Source organism: Ruditapes philippinarum, unplaced genomic scaffold (genome assembly GCF_026571515.1).
Source record: "Ruditapes philippinarum isolate M1 unplaced genomic scaffold, ASM2657151v2 ctg19832_1_1_1_1, whole genome shotgun sequence".
Lineage (NCBI taxonomy): Eukaryota > Metazoa > Mollusca > Bivalvia > Venerida > Veneridae > Ruditapes > Ruditapes philippinarum.
The window spans coordinates 21,012-34,476 of record NW_026854137.1 but is presented as its reverse complement, the minus strand read 5'-3'; the positions used below and the strand labels follow the sequence as shown (position 1 = coordinate 34,476).

At 33.5% G+C, this 13,465-nt stretch overlaps 1 protein-coding gene across 1 annotated transcript; it reads left to right on the top strand.

Annotated features, from left to right (window-relative positions):
- The first annotated feature begins 3,262 nt into the window (after window positions 1-3,262).
- On the top strand, window positions 3,263-13,087 carry LOC132739077 (60S ribosomal export protein NMD3-like). The gene is made up of 8 exons (XM_060726729.1): window positions 3,263-3,331; window positions 3,960-4,098; window positions 7,361-7,506; window positions 8,340-8,455; window positions 8,845-8,917; window positions 10,322-10,434; window positions 10,913-10,983; window positions 11,581-13,087. Exons 1-8 carry the CDS (start codon window positions 3,263-3,265, stop codon window positions 11,715-11,717), a joined length of 864 nt encoding a protein of 287 aa, XP_060582712.1. The 3' UTR covers window positions 11,718-13,087.
- The last annotated feature ends 378 nt before the right edge of the window (window positions 13,088-13,465 follow it).

The window sequence follows — 13,465 nt, the reverse complement described above, 5'->3', positions numbered from 1 at the left end:
TTCTTAAATTGCATTTTTTTAGTTCAAATTTAAAATTGAAGTTCAAGCTCTTTATTCTTAATTTCTGGGGTTTGTTTCAACAATCAGAGAAAGTGCATCTTTGTCCAAAAAATATCTTCATTCCACAAAAATAATGAATCAGAAGATTTTTTTAATTTTCTTGTTTACGCATTGAAGATTTTAAATTTCCTGATAAATTATACTTTTTTTTGCAAGAATCGAGGGCAAAATCAGTTTTCTTAGCCAAAATCTAATACCTCCTGGGAAGGTTTCAGCTACAAAACTTTTCTAAATTTAAAAAACATTGACTGCTTGCTGCTGGTTTTTAAACTCAGAAAAAGTGAATGTGTTTCAAAAATTTCAAAAACTGAAAGGTAAACAACTTAAATAGAAAAAAACTATGATATCAACTCAGATGAGTAAATACCCGGTAAATAATAAAATGTTAAAAGTAAACGGTAATAATTTCCAATAATGTAGCCAAAAAAAGAAAATTATTCAAAATCCCGGACGAGCCCCCAATTTCTGATTACGAGCCAGGGCGTAACGAGAAAGAAAAGGGGGCCCAGCAACAAACTTTTAACCAAAACAAAATTTATTTAACAAAAAAATTATTAAAGAAAAATAAAATAACAAATTAATCTTTTACAAAATACCTGAAGTCCAAATAAAAATTTACAAATGTCTAGTTAACTGATCCTGGAAAGATCCTTTTTCAAAATAGCACAGTTAAAATTCCAAGTTAAATCCAAGAACACTTTAGAATAAATTCCCACAATAAAATCCACAAGAATAATTAATAATCCAAGCTCAATAAATCACTTAATTTCCAAGTTGAATAATTACTTTCCCAATCATATTTATGACTTTTTAAAAGATCACTTGATGCACTAAAAAAGGTAACTGATGACTTAAAGATAAGATTAATGAAAAAATGTCTCCTTATTTATATATTAACTAAGAAGTTTTCCAGAAAGGTCTATTATTTGTTCTCAAGTAATCATAATCTTAGCAACTTCAACAATAAAAGCATCATTCCAGAAGTTTCTATGCTAAAATAAGTAATGCATGAGTTTTTCTACACAAGGTAAGAACCTTCTAGTACATAACATGTGTTTATGTCCTAAAAATAGAACAATGATAATATTGGGAAATACCACTGGTTCAGATATAAATTATTTACATGTTAATATGTTGCCATTACATAACACTACCAAGTTTGTTCAAATAAAAGCCCTGGGGTCAAAATTGGTCCCGCCCCAGGGGGTCATTGATTTTCCCTATATGCATATAGTAAAAACTTAAAAAATCTTCTTTTAAAGAACCCAAAGAGCTAGAGCAAAGATATTTAGCATGAAACATCTTCTAATGAGTGTCTACCAAGTTTGTTCAAATAAAAGCCCTGAGGTCAAAATTGGCCCTTCCCTAGGGGGTCATAGATTTTCCCTGTATGCATATAGTAAAAACTTAATAAATCTTCTTTTAAAGAACCCAAAGAGCTAGAGCTAAGATATTATGACATGAAATATCTTCTAGTGAGTGTCTATCAAGTTTGTTCAAAAAAAAGCCCTGGGTTCAAAAAATGGCCCCGCCCCGGGGGGTCATTGATTTTCCCTATATGCATATAGTAAAAAAACCTTAAAAAATACTTCTTTTAAAGAACCGTAAGAGCTAGAGCTTAGATATTTGGCATTGAAACATCTTCTAGTGAATGTCTACCAAGTTTGTTCAAATAAAAGCCCTGGGGTCAAAATTGGTCCCGCCCCAGGGGGTCATTGATTTTTCCCTATATGCATATAGTAAAAAAACTTAAAAAATCTTCTTTTTAAAGAACCCAAAAAGAGCTAGAGCTAAGATATTTGACATGAAATATCTCTCTAGTGAGTGTCTACCAAGTTTGTTCAAATAAAAGCCCTGGGGTCAAAATTGGCCCCGCCCCGGCGGGGTCATTGATTTTCCCTATATGCATAAAGTAAAAACTTTAAAAATCTTCTTTTAAAGAACCGTAAGAGCTAGAGCTTAGATATTTGGCATGAAACATCTTCTAGTGAATGTCTACCAAGTTTTGTTCAAATAAAAAAGCCCTGGGGTCAAAAATTGGCCCCGTCCCAGGGGTCATAGATTTTCCCTAATATGCCTATAGTAAAAAACTTGAAAAATCTTCTTTTAAAGAACCCAAAAGAGCTAGAGCTAAGATATTTAGCATCATGAAACATCTTCTAATGAGTGTCTACCAAGTTTGTTCAAATAAAAGCCCTGGGGTCAAAATTGGCCCTGCCCCAGGGGGTCATTGATTTTCCCTATATGCATATAGTCAAAAACTTAAAAAATCTTCTTTTAAAGAACTCAAAGAGCTAGAGCTAAGATATTTAGCATGAAACATGTTCTAATAGGTGTCTACCAAGTTTGTTCAAATAAAAGCCCTGGGGTCAAACTGGCCCTGCCCGGGGGGGGTCATTGATTTTCCTTATATGTGTATAGCAAAAACTTAAAAATCTTCCTTGAAAAAACCCAAAATAGCTTGAGTTTAGATATTATATACATGAAACATCTTTAAGTAAATATCCACAAAGTTTGTTCAAATAAAACCCAGGGGTCAAAAACTGGCCCTGCCCCAGGGGTGTCATTGTTTTTAACTATGTGTGTATAGTAAAAACTTAAAAATCTTCTTTTTAAAAAAACCCAATGAGCTAGAAACTTAGATGTTTAGCATGAAACATCTTCTTATGGGTGTCTACCAAGTCTAGTTTCAAATAAAAGCCCTTGGTAAAAATTGGCCCGGGGGGGGGGGGGCTATATACAGGGAGCGACCTCAGCGGCCATCATGGCCCTCTTGTTTCTTTTCTATCAACAAAACTTTTAAAATTAAATAGCACAAAGCATGTCCAACTGTTAACATGTAAATACCCCTTGATTTACACATTTTGTGATTACATGATCAATTCGTCTTTCTAAATATAAATGTGCTAAAAATATTGGAATTTGTCATGTAACTGGGGCATGCCAAGCTATATTTATCTCGGCTAGGGAAAAACTCCCAGTACTTTTCCGTGGTCAAGGTCGTAAGATTTACCAGTAAATCTGCAGTAAACACATGGTGATTTAAACTCTACCTGTCCAGAATTTTCAATATAAACCAAAAATTTTACATCGGCAACTGGTAGAACTTTGATTAAAGTTTTACATAAATGATTTCATGGATTCCTCGCATTTATTACTTTATTTATAAATTGCATTTAATCTTGCTTGCGGTGATTCGCGTATGTATGGAGATAAGACAGTTGCGGTGATTCGAGTATACGATGGAGATAATATGAGTGCGGTGATTCACGTATCTATGGGGGAATGGATAATTGAGTAGATTCGCGTATCTGTGGAGTAAAGGGTTTAAAAAAAAAAAACAAAACACCTGTGGAAAATAAAACGCATTATGTCCATATTTTATTGGATATTATCTACCTCATGTACTAAGACAAAATATATAATATTAATTGATCAAAAACCATGAAAATCATATAGCAGTAATACACTGATGTTTTAAGAATATAACATTTTGGCCGTAATCAATTTATAAATCATTTTCTGGCATTTCTGTTAATGTTCACAGTCACACTTGAAAATGAAAGTTTGATTTTGAATGAGTGCTTCAGATTAGAACAGTGGAATACAGCAGGAGTCAGTAGTCAGCCCAATATCGTAATAAATCTGTCATTTCCGGACCATTATTTTTCATAAGCTTCAGTATTCAATAATTGTTAATCGTTTATTTATAACTGGAATTAAGTACAATAATCTAATGCCAAGATTTTGAAAAAATACCATTCTGGAAATTACCGATTTGGTATGATATTGGTCAATGTTAGTTTTTATGGCAGGAAAACTTGCAGTAAAATCTAAGTGAAGACCTTTGAGGCATTTCAGTTCAAGCGGTTTGATTAAAAGTTATCTCCCTTTAACAGCTTGATAACTTATGTTTTCAGGACAACATTGTATGTCTTCCGAAGAAGTTAGCCGCCTCCCTGGGAAATATTAACCCTATCTGTGTATGTTATAAAGTCACACAGACTGTACACTTGATAGACCCTAACACACTGAGAGGTATGTTTATATCAAGTTATGTTTGATTATCATGTATTTTTATGCCACCGCAGCATCTGCGATGCGGTGGCATATAGCGATTCACCTGTGTGTGTGTTTGTTTTGTGTGTTGTGTGTGTTATATAGATTATATAGTGAACTTAAAAAAAATCTTCTTGTGAAAAACACTTGTCCAATTTCAACAAAACTTTGCAGGATTGAGTCCTTGGTGTGAAGGGCTTCCAAGTTGTTCAAAGAATTTAATTCCATGCAGAAATTCTGGTTGCCATGGTAACCCAAAAGGAATTATAAGAATAAATTTAAAAAATCATTCTTGTAAACGACCAAAAGCGCTAATAGCTTAGATATTTTGCATAAGGCATTGTCTGGTAGACCTCTACCAAGATTGTTCAAATTATAACCCTGGGGTCAAAACGCCCCGCCCCGCCGGGGTCATTGATTTTTCACTATATGTACATATAGTAAAAACTTAAAAGTACCTTCTTGTTAAAGACCCCCAAAAGGCCTAAACCTTAGAGATTTTGCATAAGGCATTGTCTGATAGACCATTACCAAGATTGTTCAAATTATAGCCCTGGGGTCAAATCAGGGCCGCCCGGGGTCATTGATTTTTCACTATATGTACATATAGGTAAAAACTTAAAATACCTTCTTGTAAAGACCCAAAAGGGCTAGAGCTTAGATATTTTGCATAAAGGCATTGTCTGGTAGACCTCTATTCAGATTGTTCAAATTATAGCCCTGGGGTCAAATCGCCCAGCCCCGGGGGTCATTGTTTTCCTTATATGTATAATAGTAAAACTTTATAGTCTAAAAAAATTCTCTTCGTAGCAATTGACAATGCTAGAGCGTTAGATATTTTTGCATTGAAAAACTATTGTGAACGGAATTCAGCCCTGGGTCAAAATTTTGCCCCTGCCGGGGGTCATTGATTTTCAATATATACATAAAATGTATAGTAAAAATCAAAAAATCTATTGTTGAAGGTACAAGGCTTAGAGCTTGAATATTTGTTATCCCGCCGAGGAATCGGGAGGGGATATAGTTTTGGCGTTGTCCGTCCGTCCTTCCGTCCATCCGTCCGTCCGAATTTTCGTTTCCGGAGTAGTTCTCTGCAACTACTGGCTGGAATTCAACGAAAATTTTATGGGAATCATCAATATCAAGAGGAGATGCGCATATCGTCGGCTTGTTCCGGTCCGACCCTTTAAACTCAGAGTTATAGCCCTTGATTAGTTATGTAGTATGCATATAGAGTAAAAAATCGTTTCCGGAGTAGTTCTCTGCAACTACTGGCTGGAATTCAACGAAACATTTATGGGAACCTTCAATACCAAGAGGAGATGCGCATTTATTACATGCTTTTCGGTGGTTTATAGAAATATATCAGTGATATAAAACTGGTAATTTCACTGTTTGAAACAGTGAAATTACCACTTTGATAATTTCATTGTTTTGAATTTAAGCCCCTTACGTTGTTTCAGTGAAATACCAGCGTGCACAGAACTGGGTACCAACTTAATGACGTGACGTCGTAAATGACGTCACGTTGTAATTATTATTTGGCGCGCTTTTCATTCAAGTATTAGGTTTAATGTCTTTTTAAAAAACGTTCTTTGCATATAATAAAAAGAAAATTTGTTTAGTTTAGTGTAAGATCGAAATATATTTCAACCTTGTGAACACCAAAAGTTCATATTTTCACTCGTGGCTGCGCCACTCGTGAAATATACCTTTTGGTGCTCACCCGGTGAAATATATTCCGATCTTACACTGAACTAAACAAATATCCTCTATATCGTCGGCTTGTTCCGGTCAGACACTTTAATCAGAGTTATGGCCCTTGATTAGTTATGCAGGAGTCATTGATTTTCACTATGTACATATAGTAAAAAAAAAAAAAAATTTGGTCTGAAGGTACAAGGCATAGAGCTTTGATGTTTGCTATATAATATTCATCTATGGGTTCTCTACTAAAAGTTGTTTTCAATTATGCCCCTAGTGTTAAAATTGGCTCGCCCAGGCAGTGATTCTCATTATGTTTCACATAGTAAAAACAGAAAATAAAACAAATCTTTTCTGAATGGGAGAAAAGCTACAGCTTAGATATTTGACTTGAAATGTTGTTTGGTGGACCTGTATCAAGAATTGTTTTGAATTAAAACCCTTGGGTCCAAAATTTTGCCTTGCCCAAGGGGACAGTGACCTACTTTCTTGTCCTTTGATGTACAGCAATGAAATTTTGACCATGTGCACAGTTTTAGTTGTAAAAATTGAACTTTGATATCAGGTGACCTAGATTTTGATGATGTGACCTACTTTCTTGTCCTTTTATGTACAGCTATAAAATTTGAACCCATGTGTACAGATTAAGATGTTAAGTGAACTTTGATTTCAGCTGACCTAGATTTTTGACAAAAAGTGTCTTACTGTGTTGTCCTTTGATGTAGTCATGAAATTTTAGGCTGTGTAAATATGACCATCAAATTCCACTAGACTCAAGTGCATTGATATATTCCTACTCTGATCTTTTATTGAGTTAAACAACAGATTTAACCACTAATGCTGATAATAAGAATTAGATAGGTCAGGGATCTATGCATTATGACAATCTTCAAAATTGTATAGAAACAAAAAAAAATCTGTTTTTACACTACTATTTAGTGTTAGTGTTGTATTAATGCGGTGGCATAGCATTTTTCTCAAATGCAATCTTGTTATAAGTTATTTTTTTTTGTTTTACCCTAGTTAGGAATAGGTCTGTGAATGCCCAAAATATCATGATACATTTAAAAAACATACATTGATAAAAAACTAAAATACAAGTCAGTACAACAGTCAAGCTAGGAATTTTTTTTAAGTAATTGGGAATTTTGGAGTCCATTCTGGGAAAAATTTTGGCATTTTCTTGCCATTTTTGTACTGGTACATCAGTAACATTAAGAAAGAGAATTAACTGTTCTTGATTTTAAGGTTTCATCAGATTAAAGAAAATAAGTTGTTATATAGTATTACTTAGTTTGATTGCAGATGAGGTTGTGATTTAACCTCATAACAATGATTGTTTAATAGTCAAACAACATCAAACATTTTAGCCATGCAGTATGTATGACAGTTTGTATGACAGTGATCCTTGGATCCTTTTTATCAGTAAAGTTAGAACTTTGCTATATTACAATACAGAATCATTGTTATTTAAAACTATACGTAAAAGTCAATGTTTCAACAATGAAACTAGCTATTATTGTGAATATTTTGACAGTTGCTGAAGTAAGTGGTCAAGTGTACTGGAGGTCACCATTTGTATCTCTGTGTTCACCTAAACAACTGATAGAGTACATGGTGATGCAAGTAGACATTGTACTGGACAAGGATAAACCTGTTGTTAGAGGTCAAACTTCACAGAAGGTATGTTATAAAGTCAATTATTAAATTTTTTTAAATCCTTATGTCTCAGCTTGTTGAAAGCAAGTGTTTGATTTCAAGTATGTTATAGCATTAACAGCATAAAAATGACCTATGATTCATTGATAGTTCAGGTAATTGTATTTGGACACAACATACCACTAGAGGAGAGATATGATTTTTGGGAGTGGGGTATAGATATCTGATTTTTGGTGGGTGTTGAAAAATTACCTTTGACACTAGGTCAAATTTTGGAGATTTCACCACTACTTCGGTTATAGGGTCGTATGTACATAGGCTGAGTGGTTATGGCTGTGACTTCAAACAATTGCCTCTCGCCACTGAAGGTTCAAGTCGCACAAGCGATTTTGGATTCTTTGTGTGTGAAAGCTATACAGCTAGGTTATAGAATGCCAGTGGTTCTACTTGTCTGTGCCTAAAATAATGTACCGAGGGGCGCCTGAGGTGTCCCTCCACCAGTAGAGCTTGAATGGCGCCATATGACCTATACTGTGTTAGTTTATACAAGTTTATTTTAAGTGCGTTGTGTTTGAAGAGCTAGTAGAGCTTATGCTGAGACCACGCGGAGGGTACTAAGCGGATAAAAGTGTAGAAGTTTTGCTTGCTGAGGAAGACAGACGACTTGCCCGGCTGAGGAGGGGGTTTTGAACCCAGCGGCCGTCAGCAATCTTAGAGTTACTAGTCTGACGTGTTAACCACTCGGCCATGCCGCCACTGTGTTGGTGCGACATTAAACCCAACCAAATAATAAAAAAAAAAAAAACGCCCTCTATTATGAGTGTGCTTAGACTAGTTATAAACTTGTTATATTTCAGCATGTGTTAGCAGATGTCTGGGTATCTAGGATGAGTGATCTAGGTGTGAATGATCAACAGTATTTCTGTAGAACACATATAGGGCATCTTCTCAACACCGGTGATACTGTACTAGGGTAGGTATTGTAATATTTCTTACAAATATTAGAAAATAAACAGTTTTTATCAAAGAAATTTTGCATAATTGGGTGTCTTAAAGTGAATCCCGTCCTTTATTCAACTACATTTTTGTTTGCGTGAGATGACATTCATATGAGGACAGAATGGCAAATATTTCATGTCATAGTAAATTTTAAAATATTTAAAGTATTGTTTCTGGAACCAATCAGTACTGGTGTAACTTGAGAAAATATCATTGTTGTCATACCAGTAGGGATGAAGCCCATGATCTCTGTACTTAGAAGAATAGTCGTTGATCACTAGGTTACCTAGGTCACTTTGCCCTCTCCTAATATATTGTGATTGATTGTAGATATCTAAATATGATAACATGTATCTTTTCTAGGTTTGACATGTTGAATGCTAATTTAAACAATGAGCACATAGAGAAATTGAAAGAAGAAAAGCTTCCAGACGTGGTATGTTGATATTTTATTTAATGTTTATTTAATGAACACTTTATTATATACATTTATTACATGTTTTGCAGTAGATTACTGAATAATAACGGTTAATTATATTCTGATAATTTCACAGTAATGATTACCAAATATAATTTCACAGTAGCCGAACTATATTTGGCGTAAAAATAAAATATTTATCATTAATGAATGTTTTTTTTTCAGCGGAAATGTAGTCAATCATAATAACAAATGTACGTGATAACTGTAGTTCGTAAATATTTACGAACGTTGTGCTGAAAAAAACATCTAAATCTAAAATAATCATGGAATTAATTTTGCTTCAATTGTGACGTCATTATTTGATGACGTCATGAAGATAAGAGCATGACGTTACGCGGCAAAAATCAGTAAAATGGTGTAAAAATCGTTAAAAAATCATGAAATAAACAGAAAATTTGTTTGTTTTACATGTAAGATCAAATAATATTTCACTCGTGAACCCCAGCTATTATATTTTCACTTGTGGCTACGCCACTCGTGGAAAATATTGCATCTGGTGTTCACTCGGTGAAATATTTTTCGATCTTACACTGAAACAAACAAATATCCTCTATGTATATATATATATATACATCACATGTTATTACATATGATAAGAGCAGTTACAACACGGGAGAATAAAGAGGTACCAATGAGCCAACAATAGGGTTAATAAATTATTGTATGATGAAATGATTTATCACATACTTGGCTGATCTTGCTACTCCGTAAAAATGTTATGGCACGGTCATGCATATATTTTGACATGATGTAATTTGCATTATATAAACATAGCATTAAAATGTGATTAATGTTAGCGTTATACTATATAAATGGTTCTTTTTCACTACAAACAATCTTTATTTTTGGTATGTGATAAATAGAATATTAAATTTGTGTAAGTTCATTACTGAATTTATTGAACTCGTTCAATAAAATAATATAATGCTCACCAAAGGCTCGAATAATATATTTTTATTCAACTTGTTCATTAAATTCAGTATTAAACTTACACTCATTCAATATCCTGTATAGACATGAAAATCTGTAGTTATTATTTTTGTTTGTTGATAAATGAATTGTATTTGTTATAAATCTAATATGAGCTAAAGTAAACAAAATGAAATGACATAAACTCTTGCCCTTATGGAACTGAATGTGATAAACCTTTGCCACCATTACATGTATAGAGGTAGGTCAGTCTGTATGTCTGTACTTGACTGCCTTACTGTCAATTTTCATTTTGATATCCTAAAATATTCATTTTGATATCCCAAAATCTGATTCTGTACAGTTCCGAGAATGCTTTTTAGTGAAGACTTTTTTAGAAATTCAGTAGGTTAGAAGTTAAAAACCATGTATATAATATATGTTACCTAGGTGATCGTGAAGAAAGTATTTGCTGATAAGAAGAAACGTAACAGACGTAGAAAGTGGAAGTTACATCACCTTAATGATGAATTACATAACCTTGACAGTGATTCTGTCATGAAGTAAGTCTTTCATATATAGAATTATTATATCACCTTGGCAGCAATTCTGTCTTGAAGTAAGTCTTTCATATATAGAATTACTATATCACCTTGGCAGCAATTCTGTCATGAAGTAAGTCTTTTACATAGAATTACTAAATCACCTCAACAGCAATTTTGTCTTGAATTAAGTCTTTTATATATAGAATTACTGTATCACCTCGACAGCAATTCTGTCTTGAAGTAAGTCTTTGAGAAATAATTGACTTTGTAACCTTGACAGTGATTTTGTCATGAAGTAAGTCCTTTAAACATAAACTGCATTATATAATCTTGAAATTATGAAAGAACCTTGACAATGACTGTCATGAAATAAGATTTTTTCCCATGGAATTTTGATATATAATCTTGACAGTGATCTTGTCATAAAGAAATACCTTATTAGACTAGTAGTTTTAATCAGTTTATAACATTATTACATAAAATTGTTTAATTTCAGTGAGTACACAGATTTCCTGGAGGATTTGGAAGAAGACCCCTCTATCAGACAGAATGTCAATATATATAAAGGTATACTTCTAGGTTATTGTTTACATACTTGTGAATGGTTTGTTCTGCAGGCATGTGTCTTTTATCTCAAAAACTATTTCTTGTTAAAATCCTTAAAAGAAATCTACTCTGTAATATCCAGGCGCACACTATCACCAATCACTATAAAACAAACAAAACAATAAAAAAAACTCACGCAGAAGTATCGGGATAGATTCTTTTGCTTAGTGGTCTAGAGTGTTATGTTTGTTTATAAGCCAATTTTTGTGAGTTTAATCTCCACAGCCACTTTGTTCAATAGGGAGAGCACAATTTACATTAGTAATCTAGTGGTCGCAGGTTCTGTGTGACAATTGATCTGGAACATCGAGTCTAATGGTCATTTGTCTCTTGGTGCTGATTCAGAAATCATATCAGATTAATAGTTGGTCACTTGCCAAGAAATTGAAAATCACTGGTTAGTTATCCAGGAAAGCTAGTTAGGTGGATAAACAGCTGAGACAAAAAATGTGTTAAATTGGCGTTAACATCAGAAAAACAAAAAGTTTCAAATGAATAACTGTTTTAACTGTTTGTAAGATCAGGACGCATATGAACAAGTAATGTTTCTATTTTTAGACAAGAACAGGATTCCCATTGACATGGATGACACAGATGAGGAGGGTATTCCCCAGATCAGTCTCCAAGAAATGCTTGATGACCTTCACATTGCTGATGATGCTACTGGAGGGGAAGGGGCCGCCATGATGGATTAGTTACATACATCAGGATTTTACTTGGTGTTGAAATAGAAGAAACAACTGAGACAGGAGGATGAATATACTATGTTACAACATATATTGTATTCCTGTTTGAATCCTATAAATAGATTGGTGTAACAATGTTGTAAAATCACAATATACATGTGTATCAATATTTCGGTTTTCTTCTGCATCAAACATTGTACATGTATATATAGCCACTAAGGAATTGTGAAAGTTTGATGATGTAAAAGTTAAAACATTTTTTCAGGAAAACAGGACTATCTTAAGCTGTCACATAACATTGAAAGCAGCATTGCTATTATTACGTCTTGATACACCTTTTGTCTGAGAAAATACATAACTAACTTGATTAATTTGGCATGACAAGTTAAACCCATTTTACATACTGTTTCTTTTTCCTACCGTCAAACCATTAGGGAAAAGACATCACCCGTCCTTAAAGTATCTCCATTTTTTTGGACAAGTCTTATAATTTGGACTAAGTGACTACATTTTCTAAAATGATGCAATGGATTTATTTATATGATCTGCTTCCTGTATTTTGGTTTAATTAAATGTTGTTTGAACAAAGATTGCATAAGATGTGGAAACATAAAACCTGAATGATCTAGTTAAGTAAAAGGATGCCAAGTGCAAGTCCCTGGTCAAGCTACTGGTAAAATGATTCTTTTACTTGTAAAGATATTGGTGATTACAGGTTAGTTAATAGGAGTGTCCGTGGCCGAGTGGTTAAGTTGGTTGACTTCAAACCTCTTGCCCCTCACTGCTGTGGGTTAAAATCTCGGCAGGGACTTTGGATTCTTTCAAAGCTGTCCAGCTAGCTTACCGAACATCGTTGGTTCTACTCAGGTGCCCATTGGTGCCTGAAATAATGCACTAAAGGACACCTGAGGTCTTCCTTCACCACTAAAGCTAGAATGTCTCCATATGACCTATACTGTGTCGGTGTGACATAAAACCCAAAACAAATAAACAGGTTAGTTATCTAGAAAAACTGGTATGACCAAACATGTTAAGATCTGCATATATGTGTATATATCTTGATTAACAATATAATTAAACCGAATTTTTTAAGTAGACCCAGCACATCAGATTACTGTTTTTACTATGCAAGTAAGATTTTCATTTCAGTCCACATGATATTTGTTTATACTTGTGTACCTTATATGGCTGTGACAGAATGTTAAATGTTTATTACTAAATGTTCATATGTTGATAAAATATATATGTATGTACTAATGTACAAACATTTTACATCATGTTTGATAGATTCTGTTTATAAATGATACATATACAGACTGGGGAGGTTTATTTTGTCCTTTTGGAATGGAAAGCTAAAAAATAAAATAATCTATATTGCTTATATTGGTTTGTTGTTGATAATACATATTTGTGCAGAATATATCCCTCTTGACTGTTCTTTTTTATTGAAATTTTTCTTGAGCTATAAAGATCACTTTAAATTCATTCTGGATACAGATAGTTAATAATTATCTACTACACAAACATTTCTATCTCCAATGATTTGAGGGGTTCTGCCTCGAAACGTTGGAGAAAGAAAAGTTTGTGTAGTAGATAATTATAAAGATCATGTAAGTGGTTTAAATTTTATTTTATTAATAATTGGTTTAAAGTTTAATTCATCCCTGTGAAGAAATTCATCTATAGAAGATAGTACAAGTTGAAGTGTCAGCTTGCAATATATGATACATGACAGGTGTTTGTTATCACAATAATCC